The following is an 18707-nucleotide window of genomic DNA, read 5'->3' on the forward strand; positions in this document are numbered from 1 at the left end:
AACCACCGTCATTGTTCGATGGCGAGCTGAAAGCTGCTGCTGCGAGGACGACCGGAGTTTGCGTGATGGTTTGTGCTCCTTGATGAGATCAGCAAGGAGTCACCAAGTTTGTGATATTAACGACGACGACGCTGCTGATGATGGTGTTAAATAACAATAGCCTGTTTATTTGGGACCACAAGTGAACAGATTAAAAGGGCGGTGGTGGCTACGCTGCACGTGCGCTGTAGCCCAGCGCTGTGGAGGCAGCGAGGGTTGGTGGATCGCTGGACGAATGTTGTGAAACTCCCCACCCTCGGCAATCCGCTGCTGGATGACGGGCTCCTTGCGCCGTATCAGAGCCGGTGGTTGTCTGACCATACTTGACCACGCTGGTCAGTGGGTGTCGGCAGAGGGACTTTCAGATTAGTCGGCAGGGGTTTGCAGCGCACTAACTACAGAACCACGCTCGGATAACAGGGTAATGTCGTTATCACGGCCGTCTGCATCCTCGTAACTGACGCCCACATTGTGCTGTTTCTCTGCCCCGCTTTCCCCTCTGTGCTGCATCCTCCGCTCCCCACGCTCCGTTCTCCACGCTCCGTTCTCCGTGCTCTTCGCTCGCGAGCAGCGACGGGGAGGGCGTCCCGCTCGTTCGCCCTCCGCGGGGCGGTGCCGGCGGAGGCCACGGAGCAGGCGGAGGACGCGGATATCCCCCCACCCCCCACCATGAGCCCCCCGCCCCCACCGCCACGCGGCGGCAAAGGCTTCAAGTTCGTGAGGACCACGCCAGCCGAGGTCCTCTTCATGAACCGCAAGGTGAGGGGGAGACGAGCCGTTCGTGCGTGGCGGTCGCCCATCCGAGCGCTGTGTAGGCCGAGGCCTGTTCGGCCGCCCCCGAGATGTGACGAGGTCGGGCGGCTGTGGCGTGCGTGTAAGCGCTTGTAGAGGTGTTTATTTTACTCGGCTTGTCTAATCGTTACTTTTCCCACCATCCCCCGTCATTAGCAGACGGCTTCGTCGGGCAACAACTTTGGTCAAACCGAGGAATCCCACGGTTTGGTTGATGTATTTTTTTTTCGTAAGTTAAGAGCACTTTGAAGGCCCAAGCGAAGGTCAAAGAGAGAACGGCGTTTTGATCGCGTGTTTGTTTTTTATTGTAATTTTTTCGCGCGACAACAATGCAGGCCAACAAGTTGGCAGTGGACACGCAGGCCAACCAATCGGAAGAGGAGGACAGCCAGACCCCGCCTCCTCCTGGCTCCAGCTCCAAACCGGAGGACGACGGTCAAACAGGTCACATGACCATCGAAGTGCAGGTACTAAAATGCATCTCCGACTAGCACGGTCGGCTACGTACGGTCCGAAAGAAGTTCAACATTTCCACACGTGCGTTAAGCGGAGGGTGGATACGCAGAGCTGCTGAGAGGTGAAAGCCGAGTCTGCCCTGATTCTTCAGACCGTTACAAATTCTTCACTCTTCTGTGCTGTTGTGGTGCAACGGGTCTGCACGCTTTGGACAATTCAGAGGTCACTGGTTTGATTCCATCTCCCGGCGCAGTGGTTGAAGCAAATGAGAGCATTTATTTATTCTCCCCCCCCCCCCCCCCGCCTTGATCCTCCCAGCGGTATAAGAAACGCCACAGTTTGTCCAGTGTCTGTTTGCGGGCACTGCCACTGCTTCCGAGACATATGCCTAGCGTGGAAGAGTAGGCCAAGTGCCTTCTGGGGAGCGGTCATCTTTAGCTCCCTCTAGTGGAAGGCCCTTCTGTCAGCAGTGGCATTAGTAAGCAATTGCAAGGCTGCACCTTTACCGTAGTGATAATGAATGTCCCGTGGGAGAAATTACTCCCAAGTTGGCACGGCATTTGGTGTAGATCAGAAACTGTGTGAGGAATGCTAACGTTGCGGGTGCACTGGTAATGCTCACGCTGTGTTCAGCCGGGGTAGGCAGAACATTGCAGCGACGAAGCTGTGTTGTATCCAACACGTTTTCCTGTAGGGCAAACGCGCCGCTCGCCGGAGGCAGTCCAGCAAGTGGGATCCTCGGAGGGCCTATCTGTGCCAAATTCTAAAACTATTCTTATCGGGCGTGTTTTCTCGGAGTCATCTGCTTTCCTCCCACATGCAAAAATTATTTTCAGAACAGAATTAGCCAAACGTCCCTCATAGAGCCCTCCTCAAAACATGAGCCCGTCCAGGGTAAATATTTTTCGATATTAATCGCAGGGTTGTGCTAATTCCATATTTCACTGGCGTTTTCGAAGCCATGTGTTATTTATGGAGGCGCACCCGGCCGGTCAGTCAGCCAGTCGGCCATCCCGCTCTGAAATCCGTTGCCGTAGCTACGCGAGTGTGCAGCATGTGCAACCGCAGAGAGGGGCCCATGGGGGCGGAGGGGCCCAGAAGGTGCATGCTGCGGCACGGGGGTGGGGATGGAGGGGGGCCCATTTCGTTCCTTGCACCTCGGGGGCCCATGCCACACCACATGCTCCACCACTGTAGCTGCATGAACGGATGGGTGAGTGAGCGAATGCCTTCCTTTGTTGAGTGTCAGGTGAGAATCAAGTGGAGTGCAACATCTATTATTAGGGTGGGGGGGGGTGGACTCGAACGTGAACGTCACTCGCCAAGGTCGCAAATCAATGATCAGCAATTGTACGGGTGGCAGGGTGGGGACGGTGGTCTAACAGTCGTGCCTCACAGCAAGAGGGGCCTGGGTTCGATTCCTGGCTCGGGTTGCCTCGCTGTGTGGAGTCTATAAGTTTCTCACTATGTTCTGCATGGGTCTCCTACGGTTTCCTTACATAGATAAAAACAACAACAACAACCCATACATTATATTTATGGGACCATTTTTCCAGGACCAAAATAATGGAAAAATAGAATAGGTTTTATATATTATCGGAGCGTGTTTGTTTGCCTGTTCACCGCAAGTGCGTGTGGTTAATGCAGACCTGATTCCTTGCAAAAGGTTTCTAATTTTCTGTTCGAACCCATACATTGTAACTTGGCATTGGCCCATCATCCCAATGCTAAATAAAGCACCTGCAAATTACTCGTTCAGAATATACACAGTAGTAGCAGTAATAGCAGCAAGTAGCAGCAGCAGCAAGTAGCAGTAGTAGTAGCAGCAGCAGCAACAGGCAGCAGCAGCAACGTCGTTCCCCGCTGCTGGAAAGGTGGAGCGCAGGGCCCTCTTGAAAGCGCGAGTCTTGGGACTCGGTGAGACTTTCCTGGGTATTTGGCTGCTGTAGATTCCCACGTGATGATGATGAGCCGCTTCGTTGAGCGATATAATTTGTAATCGCCAGGTCACTTCTGAAAAAAGAGCTCGAGAGCTCAGTGGGCCTTACGTGGTAAAAAAAAATAGTTTAGTTTTCGCAACAACAATAATAACCGCTCCCGATCGTTGCCCCCCCCCCCCCCACGTGAGGAGGGTGGTGACCCCAGGCAACGTTTCCTGGTCCCTGCCCCGAGGGGGGCACCTGACCCCCGGTTTGTCGCTTGCAAGGTTGCTTGTAACTCTTCCTCCCCCCACATTGTCCTATTCTGTATTGAGATCTTATTTAATAACAATAATACTAATAAAATGTATACGAAAATCCCATGGCAAAGGATACCAAAGTACAATAAAATAGCGTAAAATTAACTCCAGCAAGCCCATGAGGAACGCGACCCGGAGCCTGGCACGTACAACGCGCTCCCCCCCCCCCCCCCCCGTCGGAGCCCTCAATGGGTCACGCACTGCGGGTGCGTCGTCACATCGCGTGTCTACCCAGAGACCAGATTATTATCTCTCGGAGGCTCCGAGAGAGAGGGAGAGAGGCGACGCTGTGCATTAATGCACCGTTATATCTTTAGCCCGGCCCTCGGGTGCCCGGTTAATGCAGCCTTCGATGATTATTACACGCCAGCGGCAGGGGGGTGCTTGATCTCCCACCGGCATTGCCAGAAATAGCCGTGCGATGCGAGCGCGTGCTGGGAGCCGATGGAATATTTGTCTAAGCCAAAGCTGGGAAATGGAATAATAATTAAAAAGGTACTAATTTCTCCTTTTCTCTTAAGCCATGGGGATGTGAGGCCACAAAATCACGATCAGTCGGTGGCCTTGTAACTGAATGATTAAAGACATCTGTCGGAGGGTCACAACTGGGAAAACGCAGCAGAGTATGTGAACCCATTGCAGCCGTTGAAAGCGGACCGGATTCTAAACGATGGAATACAGAGGCTGTTGGAGCAGTTTTGAACGGCTGCACATAAAAAGTAACGAAGCAATCTGTACTTTTGTCAGTTTTGTTGTGTGGTGCGATGGTTGGGAAGGCCGTCATTCAGCAATGGATTGACCAGAGCTTGCTTGTAACTGAATTTCAAGGCCACATGTGTATGACAAGCCACCTTGATTTAAAAAAATGCAAATCATTTTTTGATTGTGGTAATTGGAGGCATACACGTTTTTGCCAGGCCATGGTCTGCAGATGTTAGCAATCGCATTGTGACAAAACTTAAAGAGTGTAGCCCCATTCGGGCGAGCGTGGAGGAGCAGTGCTCTCATTCATGTCTGACGCCTGTTGAGTCAATCCAAGGAAATTTTGCTCCGAGCAAAAACGGCTCCCAGTTTGACAGGTTGGGGCGAACACCGCCCACTGGCGCCTCCTCGCTGAACTCTTACCTGCCCTTGCCGAATGTTTTCTAAACGTGCAGGAGAATTATTTTCTTTGATGTCATGAGAATCTTTCCGCCTTTGATGTCACGTTGGAATGCTCACGGCCTGGGTGTGGCGCGCAAATCTCGTCCAAATAGTAATTTAGAGAATGGGGAGGGTTGGGGGGAGTTGTTTTGTCTCAACTGACAGCTGAGTTGAGGCTTGAGAGACCCTCAATTGCACCACTTTCCAGGACCCTGTTTTTCTTGGGCCTACGCAACGGAACCTAAAGATGAATAAGTATAACCCGTAAAAACAAAGTTTTTCACTATAAATCCTTTATATGCGTGGCGGCTAGAGTCATTTCGTCCTCTGGCTTGAGATGGCTGCCACCTATGGGTCAGATGATTGCATTGCACCATTAAGAAATTGGTAATTAAATATAATATTTTTGTCCTAAAAAGTGTAACATTTTGGAAAAAACTTTTCATGAACATTAATTGTCACGCACAACGAGTCTGTGTGGGAAATGTCAGCTCGATTGGATCACGGGAAGTGGGTTAAAAAACGACCGAAAGATTTGCACGGTCCTAAGCAAGCAAGCGAACTTAATATAAAGGATTTAAAAATAGGTGCGATTGGAATTGCACCGTGAGACAGCGAGAGAGAGGACCACGTGCATCAGATAACAGATGAAAAATCGGAAGCCTCATATTGAGGGTTGAGGAGAGGTGAAGTGTTCCTGGGCAGGCCGTGACGTCGCTTAAGAAGCAACGATGAGATTGGTGATGGAGAATGCACCCGAGAGGGCAACCACTGTGGAGATGGAGCAGTGAAATTAACCCGTGAAGGAAGGGATGGATCGTGGGATCTCGAGACCACGAGAGATGGATTGTGGAATCGCAAGGCCGTGATGGGTGAGTTCAGCGTGAGGAGGCCTTCATCCAGCAGTGGATTGACAGTGTTGAGGACAACTTTCCTGAAGCATGGTGACACAGCTTTGTGAAAATTCACCAATAGCAGCTGCCAATTTAAAGCATTCCTGTTTTACCCGCTGTTTGCGATATCGTTTCTATCGGGAATGTATTAACGGCGCGGTTTCATTACCCACGGATGTTCGGGGTGTTGTTCTCCGCATGCTGCGGTGTGGCATCATTGTATATTAATACAACATTGTCACGTATAGCTACGCACTACCCTTGTGCCGGTATCGAGATGATAACCAAACGTAAAAATTGCGTTTTACCCCTTTTGGCATGAATACAGTACAGGTGTTCAGACGTTCAACCGACAAATAGACGCCTGTTTGCGAGGCATCAAGTCTGCATTAAGCCAGTGTGTCGTGTTGTTTTGGAGTTGCTGCGTAAGAGATGGGGCCCCGTTGTGAAAAGGCCCCTTGGTAGCCCACTGAGAGCCACTTGTTGGGCGTTCGACGCTGGCTCGAGGATCTGTAATGAAATGGACCTCACTCTCAGAATCAATGTTTCGGATTCGACGATGCGAGTAAGCCGGGTAAGTGGAGTCGTATTTCCGTCGATGAATATCCAGTGGCACTGAGAAATCCGTTGAGCCGTGAAGCTCCCTTTTCACAGATGTGTCCAGCAAGGTGGCGGGTAAGAACGTTACAACAACAAACAATACAAAAACACGACAGGAGTGCAAAGTGTAGGAAAGATAAACAAATCACTTTAAGAAAAAGATACAAATAAAACTGAACTCTTTTTTTTATCTTAACCTGGTAAAGCCCACTGAGGTATTAACTCATTTTTCAGAAGCGACCTGTTTAACTGCGGGCGGGCGACACCTGGATTCAAACCCAGGACATCCGCCGTGCTGTCTTAGTGCTCCGACCCCTTACCCCTGACCTACGTGGCCATCATCACCACTTCTCTGGAGATTCTAACAAAACCTCCGCGCTTGGTACGCGCGACGAGAGCTAAACTAAACCATTTTTTATTTTATCGGTTAAGGCCCCACTGAGCTATAGTCTAGCTCCTTTTTCAGATCGCAGCCTGGCCATCACAAATGGTAACTCAACGAAGTGGCGATTGGTGACAAACGTGCCCGTGGATTTACCTTTGGACGTCCTGATTGCTCTGTCTCCCATCTCAAGCTGTCACCTCTGTCTGCCTGTCTGCCTGTCTCTCTGTCTGCCTGTCTCTCTGTCTGCCTGTCTCTCTGTCTGCCTGTCTCTCTGTCTGCCTGTCTCTCTGTCTGCCTGTCTCTCTGTCTGCCTGTCTTTCCCTTCTCAGTTCTTTACCCTCAACATCGAGGAGCAGGCGAGTGTCCGTTCCATGCCCTGCTGCTGTCGCCCCGTTGTCGGCTCTGCAAATTAATGCGCCTCGCTAATCTCCTCCATAACGATCGTCGACACTAACTCGGATTTTCTCAAATGCAAGATTCATTTTTGGAGCCAAGCATGCATTGATGTCAAGGATTTGTTTCCAATTGCATTATATTCTTTTCTGTTAACCTTCCAGAATTACTTGTTTTGTTTAAATGTTTTTATTTAGCTTCTCACAAGTTGGGCACATTGCGGAGTTTCTATTTCACTATGTTTATAAATGTGGTCAAAGGCGATTACTATATACGTGAATAATATGAACACACCTTTAGGGTTTATATAGCTCGGGGTTATTCATTTGGAGGTTCTCATTGGTGACGAAATGAATTTGATTTGGTTTGATTTTGAAAATGTTTTTATTTATTTAAATGAGACCAGGGCCAAATGTGTTGACAACACAACACCAGTCCATCTTAAGATACTCAACACATCTCTTCTACACCAGAGACCTGAGGTTACCAACAAAAAATAGAATTTCCACAACCACAATCTTCCACCACATTGTGTATACATTTTTTATTTTGCTCCAAAAATGAATTCGTTTGGTTTTTCACATTTGCAGTCCTTGCTTGCGTTCTTTTGTGTGTGCTTCCGAGTTGTCGAGTTGTGTTCCTCGTTGTCCGCCATCTCGCTGTGGTTCGACACGAGCGCACGCCCCACCATGCTGGACTGCAGCGGTCGGCGGGGGGGGGGGGTGGCGGCGGCCGTTTGCACGCCGACTCCAGGGGCTGCCGTGTGCCGAGAGGGGACCCAGAGGGGACCTCAAGTATCACATTAAAGCAGCGGTTCTCAACCCCTGGGCCCCAGGGGGTTGCGTGCACATTTAGAGGAGGGCAGAGGTGGAGGGGGCTCGCACTACGACATGGATAGAATGCAGGGAAATTGTGAAAGGCTGCAGAGGACATCGGCGTCTCAGTGTAGCGACAAAACACACGATTACGCAACATCAAACACGTGTGGTGGGAGGGGGGGCGGTGTGGGGTGGTGGGTGGGGCTTGTCGTGTTGGCGGAGGGGGGCGCAGGCACCCATTGGGGGGGGCCGCCATTCCAACAGCTTGAGAAGCGCACTGCAGTGAGCCGCGTGGCACGTGCGCGTTCACCGCTCGCCATTGTCTGTCCGTCTGCCTGCAAGCCTCGCCGTTTGTTGATCAAGGGGGGCTCTGAGCTCATCACCTCGATCTGCGTTCACCGCGACTCTGTCGAGGAGCATTGGAAAAATTGCAGGCAAATTGACCACTCGGCCGGCACGCAGATCTAGCCGCATTGGCGATGCTGCTGCTGCTGTTATTGTAAGCGGTGCAAGCTTACGATTCAGCATTTTGGAAGGGCTTCACATTTTCGAAACCGTTTTGCGCGCGTGAAGCGCAGTTTGTGGAGGTCACGGTAAGGGAGACCGTTGAGGATTTCTGACGAATGCCGCTGTAGTCCCCCTCCTGGGTTATTGCACCACCACACGGCGCGCGTTGCCCCCGGCTGTCGTGCCGTGGACGCCGACTGTGAAAACGCGCTTCGCTCTCTCTGGCACCGCCAGCCACACCTCCGATTAGCGCGGTTGGCTACGTACGACACGAAACAAGTTCGACATGCGTACGTGGGGATGTAGCTGGCGGCAACTCAATAGTTTACTTCCGTAATAGAGGTTTTGTTTGGGTTAGATCGCGTAAATATATAAATGTGTCGTTAAACCCGTCACCACCCGACACAGCCAACTAGTAAGGTTTGTCATGTCAACAGAACGTGCCAATTCGTTACGAGTACAGCACAACGGTGTGTTGGAGAGCAAAGCTACGACATTTACAATCTGAGTATGACGTTTCGCCAGTAATTAAAACTAGCTTCATCAGGTGACAGCCAGATTTGTGGAGAAATCCTCCTGTTTCGTTCCTTAAATAGAGGGGTAGATGCGTTGACATCACTTGTGAGCCCTTCTTGAGCGAAGTGGGGGGGATATTAATGAATGCATATAAATGACAATGGGTATCCATTGCCGGTTGAGTTTTTTACATATTAATCAACTTGCATAATGCATGTGCATTGGTCACGAAAGCCTTAGGTTTTCACGGATGTGCTTTCCAGCTCCTTCCCCCCCGAGATGTTGTCGTGGTCACGCCACGCATTGTTGGGAGCCAGGTCGCGACCCCCCTCGCACCGTGCGTGCTGCGAGCTTCCTCGGGAACTAAAATTCCGGCCGGTTTCGTTGACGAAGGTGGCAGCACGCAGAGCGAAACGTCGGCCATCGCGGTACAAAGTATGAACAATAGGAATAGGTTTAACCCTTTCTGGCAATGACACGGGCGTTAAGACCAAATATACCTTTTGCAAGGACTCAAGTCTGCAAAAGGATATCTATTTGGTGTTTGAACATCTTAACACCTGCTTTATTGCCAGACAGGGTGAAACCTATTCTGACTTTTAATACTTTGATACTGGCAAAAAGGTCCCATGATATCGTGGTACAAGCCTGAAAGCACATCGGAGAGAAATACAAAACGTAGTGGCAACTGCACATTCGAGGGGGGGTCTTCCACACGTACAGGTCTTTCAAATCGTTGATATAAATTAACATTCTCGATTTCGGACGTTTTAACATGATCTCACCAAAGCCTGGGGCGTGTTTTCTCACACAGGGCGGAGCTTCGAGCGTCAAAGACGCTCAACCGGCGGTGGCCTTCGAAGAGGAGATCACCGACTTCTCTTCGGGCCACGGTGCGGCGGGCCGGAAGGCCCAGGACGGCGGCAGGGACACGCGGCGCAGCCAGGTGGTGTTCCAGGAGAAGGACGTCGTGGACCGTCGAGCCCAGGCGCCCAAGACCATCACGATTCGCTACATCGAGGAGATCACGTCGGAGTCGACGGACGAGGACGGCGAGCCGTCGCCGGGCGCCGTCAAGGAGAAGTTGGCGTTCCTCATCCGCGAGAGCCACGTGCAGGCCGTGACGCACGACGAGGCGGCGGCGATCGCCGGCGGCGACGGCGTCACCACCTTCACCTTCACCCGCAAGCCGCCGGAGGACGACGGAGACAACGACGGAGGAGGGGACGGGAGCCCCGGAGTTGGGGGCACCGGCGACGACGACGGCGGAGGAGGAGGAGGAGGAGAAGGAGGAGGCGGAGGTCGGGACGCGCGGGGGGAATCGGCGGGAGATGCGGGGAGCGGCGAGGCGGCCCCGGCGCCCGAGGTGGCGCTGCGCGACAAGAAGCCGCTCATCGTCATCTTCGACGAGCCAATGGACATCCGCTCGGCCTACAAGCGGCTGTCGACCATCTTCGAGGAGAAAGACCTCGAGGAGTACCAGGAGGATGAGACGGAGGAGGACGACGACGACGACGACTCGAGCAGCTTTGAGTACAACGAGCGGGAGGCGGCCCGCGCGGCCGCGGAGGAGCCGGCGTCGCCGCTCGTTGCCGCGCCCGCGACGCCGGAGGAGCGGGACGAGGAGACGGAGGAGGCCTCGCGAGAAGCCCGCCCCGGGGAGCGCGGAGATGACCACGATGGCGCCGCCGCCGCCGCCCGGCCACCGGCGAGCCTCGCCGAGCACCGGCCGCCCGCCAAGGACGGCGCGGGCGCGAGATCCAAGTTCAAGATCAAGTTCCCGCGCAAGCAGCTGGCGGCGCTCACGTCGGCGCTGCGCTCGGGCACGCGCTCGGGCAAGAAGACGCTCGAGCTGGTGATGGACGGCGACGAGACGTCGGACGGGGACGGCGACGGCACGCTGGCGAGCATGAACCCCTACGCGCAGGTCGACGGCGGCGGCCCGTCTCGACGGGCGCTCGCGGATGCCGAGGGGGCCGACGGGCGGCCGAGGCCCGAGAACGGGGCCGCCGCAGGGCGCGGGGAAGGCCCGGACGACGGCCCGGACGACGACGGGGCCCGCTGGGCGGAGGGCGCGACGGACTCGGAGCATCCGGTAACTTGGCCCGGGCGGAACGGAGAGGGCGAGTCGCCCGCCGGCGCCGCGGGGTTCCCCGCCGCAGGGATGGTGGCCACCGCTTCCCCCGAGGCCGCTCGCGCCAAGCCGCTCGCTAAGCCCAAACCTCCTCTGCTGCCAAAGCCCAGCTTCGCTCCCGAGCAGGTCTCTGACTTGGAAGTTCTTGTCTCTCTCTCTCTGTGACGGCGTCTCTCTGTCTCTCGTCGCCACCTCCACTCTGCCGCGGGGAGGGGTTCGCTTTGCGCTTTTCACGCCGGTGTTTGGTGCTCGCTTTTGCCCAAAGTTGCTCGTTCGGTTGTCGAGGTACGTCTCTTAGTTTTGCGAGAATAACTTGGGGGCGTGGCTTCCCATAAATGTGCACCTTGAAGGGGTCGAATTGGTACATTCTTACAGCACGGCCACCGTGAGTCCCCCTCAGCCATCTGGACTCCCCATGAGGTACTCTTTGAACACTTTCCAATGAAAGGTTGGCTGCGTTGATGCGTCAGCTTTGTCTGTCTGCAGTGGAGGATGGCCAATTATTGCCCCTGTAAAGATGATCCGATATTAACAACGTTTTTCGTGTAAAGTTGTGTTGCTTTTAAGAGATTTAACCAGGCGCAATGGATCAAAGTGTTGCCCAAATCTTGGCGACAAACAACCAGCGCTCAAAAGGATTTGCCTTGTGTGCATGTACGTACGTTGAACTTCTTCTGCACCATACGTAGCCAACTGTGTTGGTCGGAGATGCGGGGAAGGACAAAAAAGTTAACATAAAAACTAGTTCTTAAGAAATTAGTTTTCAATGTAGATTTTAAAGTACGTAGCTCCGGTGGCTTCCTAAAATCGGAAGCAAGAGCGTTCCAGACGGCTACAGAAGCAGCGCATCTGAAAGCGCGCGATGCGGTGACCACCGTCTTTGTTCGCTAGGTTAGCCAAAAGCCGCTGCTGCGAGGATGAGCAGAGTTCACGTGATGATTTATGCTCCTTGACGAGATCAGCGAGGTATTGTGGTTCGTTTGCGGCAAGCACTTTGTGTGTAACGAGTGCGACCTTTGCGGGGCCAAGGCAAACGCGCGACGTCGGATCGTTGCACGGAACTTGAATGTTCCGTTTTTTTTTTGTTTGTTGCCGTGACTCCCGCAGAACGGCAAGTCGCCATCGTCGGCGTCGTCGGTGCCGGGGACGGCCGAGCCGACTGCCCAGCCATCGACTCCCCGGCAAGGCCAGAAGGCGATGCGCGTCCTTCACAGCATCACGAGCAGCGTGCGCCAAGTCAGCAAGAGCAACAGCGGCGGCGGCGGCGGTAGCGCTGGACCTCCCACTGCTTCCCCGCAGCGCAAGAACAAGGCCTGAGCCTCGTGGCGTGCGCCACAAACGATCGATGTTCTGCCCGCGGAACCGTTGCTTGCCGCGCAGTGACGCCGCCACGCGCCGGCTCATTGCGTGGCGTCCTCCAGTCGTTCCGCTCGACTTCACCGCCTGGTTTGGTTTCGCCCGAGACGCGTCGGTTACATCGGACTTTTTCTGCAGAAGGTTGATTCTTTCTATCGTACCGTCGTATGTGCGGGGATTATTCTTTTCCGGGTGCTGTGGTTGTTTTTTTTTATCTTCTCGAGCAAAAATTTTTTTTACAAAAAACAAACTGGCTGAAAACTCCCAGCCAGGGATTCTTTGTAAAAAAAAATAATGCCTGAAGCTTTATTTCATAAAGAGCATTATTTAAATAGAGTAGTATTTTGACTGCGCCGTAATTGTGTGTCTAGGCTCAGCGTTCCATTTATTTACGTTGTTGTAGCCCTCCAGAAATGCGTTGAGATGCTTTCCTCTCGCATCCCTTGGTGGTGGTCTGTCGTTGCGTCGTCACTGGGAGTGCACACTGTTGGGCCTGTAGGTGGTTTGTTTTTGACTGAATACTTTGAAAAACTTTGCTTTACCACAATCAATGCAAAACCGAGTTTTATATTATATGGTGTATTTTGGTAAATTAAATTTGGTGCCTGGGATGATAGTTGATGTTTTTCTTTCTCCACCATTTGGGAGCCCAAGGATTCGAAGCCAGAATCTGAGCAATGCGTCCTGCTCACGTGACTATGTTGTGTTTTTTCTATTCCCGTTCCACCAACCACAATTTTTTTGAGCAACATCCAACCAAAACAAAGGTGGCCTTTTAAAAAAATGCTTCAAATCCTCCTCACTGATGTCTCGGTTTCATTTTATAGACATCTTGAATTATATCCTCCACTGTTTATCATCCGCCGTTTTATTGAAATCCCCCCCCCCCCCCCCGCTTTGGTAACCCCACATTTTAATAAAGGAGTCACCCTTTTATTTTATTTCAGCAAAATAAACTCGCCAGCCCACTCCTCTTTTACGAATTTTGATGAAAGTCCGAGCTTGAATCGGTCCTCAACGTGGCTCAGCGGCGGAGCGGAGCGGCGCGCGGTGAGCGCGCTGCGAGTTCGAATCCTAACTTGCCAGAGGTTGACTCAGCCCACCGTACCTCCCGGGGGGTGGAGTCGATAAAATACGCTGGGCGAGTCAACGGTGGTTGTCCCGCGGATGGACTCTCGCCTCCACCGTAGTAGGAATGTGGAATTTCCACCACTGCCTCAGCCGGGGCTCTGAACAGGACCGTGAGCGTCTGAGCGATGAAACGCGTTGACTGATGTATGCAAAGGAGAAGACTCCCCCCAAGTTTTAGCCCACAATACAGAAATATAAATCCATGTAAAAGTAAATAATGTAAGTGTGTGTGTATATATATAATCGGAGGATTTGTGTGGCCCTGCGTCAGCGTGAATAAGCAATGCAGTCTTGGGAGACTTGGCCTATCGCGTTTCTTGTCAAACACGGCCTATCGCGACGAGTGGTGGTCGTAAGCCTCTCGTCTTGGTCAGCGGGTGGGCTTGCCAGGCAAGTGTCGCCTGGTGTGACGCACGCTGCCTTCAGCTCCCTGAGACGTACTTACGCGATCCAACCCAAAAAACCTTCATCATTCATAATATTGGTCGCGAAAGCCCACGTGTCAAAGTGAGCTTTGTTGTCGAATGTGTGTTACGGCCGCTTGTCATGATGACGTTTCTCTTCAGGCGTGTCGCAATAGCAATGTAACGACGCTTCGATTAATCGATGAAAAATCTTCTTATCCTGCACTCAACGATCCATGCCTCTAACCGTGCCCTTGGTGAGCATCGATTATGTCCGCTTTCATACAAATTCTAATCAAGTGACGTGTCGTAAAAAAACACTCGCACGAAACGATTCAACCGACACAAACGGTGCACCCGCGAGGGCTGCGCTGTGCCCTGGGCAGGGCGCGGTGGGTGGGGAAGCCGGATTGTTGGGAACGAAGTGAGCAGCGGTGGGCGGCTTCTTCGTGGCTCCCGATCCTTGGTGGGGCGGTGCCGGCAACGCGACAGCGGCCGGGCGGGCACGGAGGGGGCGAAGATGGCACCGTGGTTGACACGGGCGGCAAATTGTCTCGCCGCGGCTGTGCGAGATGAGTAAACGAAACACGAAATAAGTAAAACTATTTATTTGGTGCTGCTGCTGCTGCGTTGGCCCTGGTGCACAAGCATGGATAACAACGATGAACTCGACACATTCGTCAATAATAACAACTTTGTGTGGCCTTAAAAGAAAAAAATAATATCCTGGATAATGCTTCCAAAGGAATATCCCTGATTTGCAGCGTAAACAATTAACAACAGGATAGCTTCGCGAATTAGATTCGCAATCTGGAATTGTCACATTTTAGTAACTTGAGGAAGAAGGGGAGGGGGTGGCGAGGCCGGGGGGATGAATCGTCGCGGAGAACACGTGCAGTGTCCGGCCACGCAACGCCGCTGGCTCACTGCGTGCGGTCCACCTATAGTCCTGGTCGAGCATCGGAGCATCCCTGGTGGAAAACTTTAACGAATATTGTAATCTTGCAATGTCAGCGGCCGCGTTGTTGTGTCTTAGAGCTACCGTGGTGGAGGTGCGGGCGTGGTTCGTAAGCCCAGGAGTGGGTCGATCGGTTATTTGAATCTATAGATAAGTAAATGGAAGATAAATTCGTAAAACTATTGTTCGTTTCTCATTTAAATCGCGCAAAGTAAGCAGTGAAGGTGTTTTAAACAACCCAGCAACACAGGTGCGATTCACTGTCAAAGCAGTGGTGCATATGGTGAGGTAGGTTGGATCAGAATTCACATGGTTCCTGGTCACGTGAGTAAAAAAAATCATCAATCATGTTCAGGTTCTTTCATTAACCCTCTCACGAAGCATGCCCACTACCATAATGCAAACTAAAACTTTAAAACTTATCTTTTTTTTATTTGACCAGGTAAGGCCCGCTGAGCTATACAGCTCTTTTTCAGAAGCGACCTGGCCACAAATGATAGATCAACGAAGTAGCTTAGCAAGTGGAAATGTATAGCAGCCAAATCCTCTAAAGAGCGTGTTCCTAAATGTGGAGGGGAAAAAGTGGAGGACCCGGAGAAAAATGCACGTGACCACAGCGAGAACATGCAGATTCCAAATATACAGCAGGCGTCAGGGATGGGGCCGAACCCCACGTCCTCCTGCATACCAGGTGAGGTCGTTAACATCTCGCCACCTGAGCACATTAATGTACAGGGTAGTCCAGATGTCTTGTGAACTCCAATTAATTGACCCCCTAACATTTTTTGTTCCCCTTAGCATATTCATTTCTGTTTTAAATAAACCTTATTTATTTCAGATGGCTGATACGAGGTCATATACTCTTGATGAACGGCTCGTAGCGGAGGCGTATGGGCCTGTGAAAGATGACAAACCAGAAAAAAACGATGAACGATGCTCGAAAAGAATGAAGCTGTTTTGCACAGGATCAATTTTTGGACGAAATCAACGAGGCCTGGGAGACCTAAGTGAGCGGAGCAATGCGCAGTGGTTGCTGAATCGATGACATGGGGATCACAAGACATCTGACCGCTCATCTTCTTGGTTCTTTCGGTAAATGTAATTATTTCTACGTGACTTTATAAAACATAATGTGTTTCATTTTTATTATTTTATTATTTCTACGTGACTTTACCGAAAGAACCAAGAAGATGAATCCCTGCAGTCACGAAAGCTTTAAATTGAAACATCTGACCGCTGTTAAAGATTATTAAACATTATTAACTCAATTTTAAGATTTTTTTTTTTATTCTTACTAAATCCACGCGCGACAGGGTTGAGCTCTGGAGAGAATGGAGGTCGTTCTGCCAGTGTGGGAGTGTCGACGGTCGGTTCTTGAGAAGACTTTGCGGAAGGCGGGATGGAAATAACCGTAGATTGTCCCGGAATGTGAGCGAAGGGTTTTTGATGAATTGTAGAGCAGGCTCAGAAAGTTGAGCAATTTGAAAAGTCAAGCTCTTGATGAGAGCGTGAGATGACGTCTGTTTTTGTTACGGTCAGGCGATATTGAAGGTCTATTAGAGATGGATTTGTCAGAGTGTTGTCCCAGTGGAGTTCCCATGAAAGTTCACATGCCAGTTGATTGTTTTTTTTCACTTGCCAAAGAGATTATTTTGAAACTTCGCATTTTCTGTCGGTGTTAAGAATTGCATGTATTATTGACATTTTAAGTAGTCTGAGGATTTCTCCGCTCAAAAGAACATTGGGGGCATTTAATGATTCCCGATCAAAGAAATCATTCCTAATCTCCATTGGTGGCCGAGCATAATCCTACCCTTAGTCCCTGTCCTCTGACGCATGACTTGTGGCCACTTACATAAAGTGTCCCCCTTAGTGTCCTCTGATTTCCATTGCAAAGTCATGGAAAATGAAGCATGATTTGGTGATGCTGCGTTGGCTGCCGTGCAAATAACAACGAACTCATAAGATGGTTAGGTGCTCCGAAGAAGCGCTAGTGCCCGATACGTTCCCTCTTCTGTGTTACTTTATTGACGAATGCAGAGTGTTGCTGAGGTTAAATATTGCCTAAGACACATTATGCAACCCACCACTATCGGTTTAAGTTTTTCTGTTAGTTGATTCACGCCTCTGGAGAATTGCCAATTATTTTTCCGTAAAACGGACACTTATTTTGCCGGCGCTGCTGAAATCCTGGGTTCGCTATTGACGATCGAACGCCGTCGTGCGCGATTGTCGAAAACGAATTTTCTTTTTAGAATTTGCTTTTTTGTGTTCAGCTCGTTGTCCCCCCCACCTCCCCGCACCCCGTCCGATTGAACACGGTCGGCCAGGTACGGCGCGTGTGCACGCACCCAGACGAGAAACACGGCGAATTCACGACCTGCTGGTCGTTGCGGCCAGCGCGGAACGGTTGGGCCCAACGGTGGCACCGACTGCCCAACCTTCGGCATTGTTCACTTGTGGCTATGAGGGGGGGTGGGGGTCACCAATTGCTCTTGCATTCAGCGATACATGCTTCGAGTCCGCACTGCCTTGGTGTAGCGGTCGGCTACGCTGGACTTCCGTCCGTCTCCCGACGGTCAATCTATGTCCACCCAGAAGGTCGCGCGCGGTGGGGTAAGGTGTGGGTACACTCCCATCTGCTTTCCACGACGTTTAGCCGGTGCGGAGGAGAAGGGCCCAATTCATTGGCTTCTAGAGGGACTCGCCAGAGCTTTGTTTTTAATGTTTATAAAAAAATATATATATTCTTTGGGTCTTTCGGTAAAGTAACGTAGATAGGTTCAAAGAAAATAACCGAAAGACCCAAAGAATGTGAATTCCTGCAGTCACGAAAGCTTTAAGTCAAGTATTTTTGTATATTATTATAATTCAGTAGGAGCCCGGGTACAGAGAGGGGTGCGCGGTACAGAAACTCCGCGGACAGAAGTCCCGAACGCTCCTGACTTTGGAGGAGATTGGGCTCGCTGCTGCCCCACCGGAGTGGGCACTGCGAGTGCGGGTATATGGTCGTATTGGCGGTACAACGGTGGTGCGCGGTATATAACACACACAAAAGCAAAATTTTCGCGATTATTTATTTTCCCCCAATTCGCAACCCCGGTCAGAAAATCTTGCGGGGCTGCTGGTGATGGTGGCGGCGGCGGTGGTGGTGATGGCGGCGGCGGTGGTGATGGTGGCGGTGGTGGTGGTTGTGGTGATAGTGGCGGTGGTGATGGTGGCGGCGGCGGTGGTGGTGGCGGTGGTGCTGCGTCACAATCGGTTCTCGTGACGTCGAAGCGGTCTGAATGTGAATGTTGATGAGCGGCTGAACACGTGGCTTCTCGCAGTCTGTTGCCGCCTCGCAGCAGCAGCAGCCAGCCATGATGACGATGGGGCTGGCTCCGTGTTACAAAGGGAGAGGTTTGACTCCTCGTGCACAACGCTTGTGGTCGGACGCTTCATCCAAATCATTCCTTGGCGGACGGTGGCATCAAAAGATTTACGGCTCGTGGTGTCACCACCACAACCACCACAACCACAACCACCACGTTCGAATTGGAAAGGAGGCTACCGAATGAATCCGAGTGCAACTTCTGATGGAGAGAGTCTGCGGCACTCTCAAGGGGCAGCAACGGCGACAATGTCAGACTGATTCACGGGGACCGATGAGTTGTTGTGCTGCACCGGTGTGTACCGCCAACTGCGTCCATTTGTACTCTGATGTGGGAACGGGTCTGGAGCGCTCCCTCTGATTCGTTCAAGGGGACGGGGGGGGGGGGGTCTTCCACGAGCAGTGCCGTAGGTGAGCAGTTGCAGGGCTGCGCCTTGACGTTTGCATCCGAGACGAGGGTGTGTTCCGGTGGCTTCGTGCGCATTTACACAATGAACCCAATGAATCTGTGTAAATCGCGTGTGGGGAGCGGTGGTGTAGCGGTCAGCGCTACGAACCCAGCGACCCGAG

At 51.8% G+C, this 18707-nt stretch overlaps 1 protein-coding gene across 2 annotated transcripts in view; it reads left to right on the forward strand.

The window, feature by feature from the left end:
- Positions 1-12880, forward strand: part of LOC144938137 (uncharacterized) — a 96508-nt gene extending 83628 nt beyond the window's left edge. The window contains exons 14-17 of one of the 2 annotated variants that reach the window (XM_078865858.1): positions 611-798; positions 1167-1298; positions 9596-11041; positions 12023-12880. In XM_078865858.1, coding sequence (XP_078721984.1) covers positions 611-798; positions 1167-1298; positions 9596-11041; positions 12023-12232 — 1976 coding nt within the window. In that variant the 3' untranslated portion in view covers positions 12233-12880. The remainder of the gene's footprint in view (positions 1-610; positions 799-1166; positions 1299-9595; positions 11042-12022) is intronic. The other variant, XM_078865859.1, reaches the window with a different exon arrangement.
- The last annotated feature ends 5827 nt before the right edge of the window (positions 12881-18707 follow it).

Source organism: Lampetra fluviatilis, chromosome 21, assembly GCF_964198595.1.
Source record: "Lampetra fluviatilis chromosome 21, kcLamFluv1.1, whole genome shotgun sequence".
Lineage (NCBI taxonomy): Eukaryota > Metazoa > Chordata > Hyperoartia > Petromyzontiformes > Petromyzontidae > Lampetra > Lampetra fluviatilis.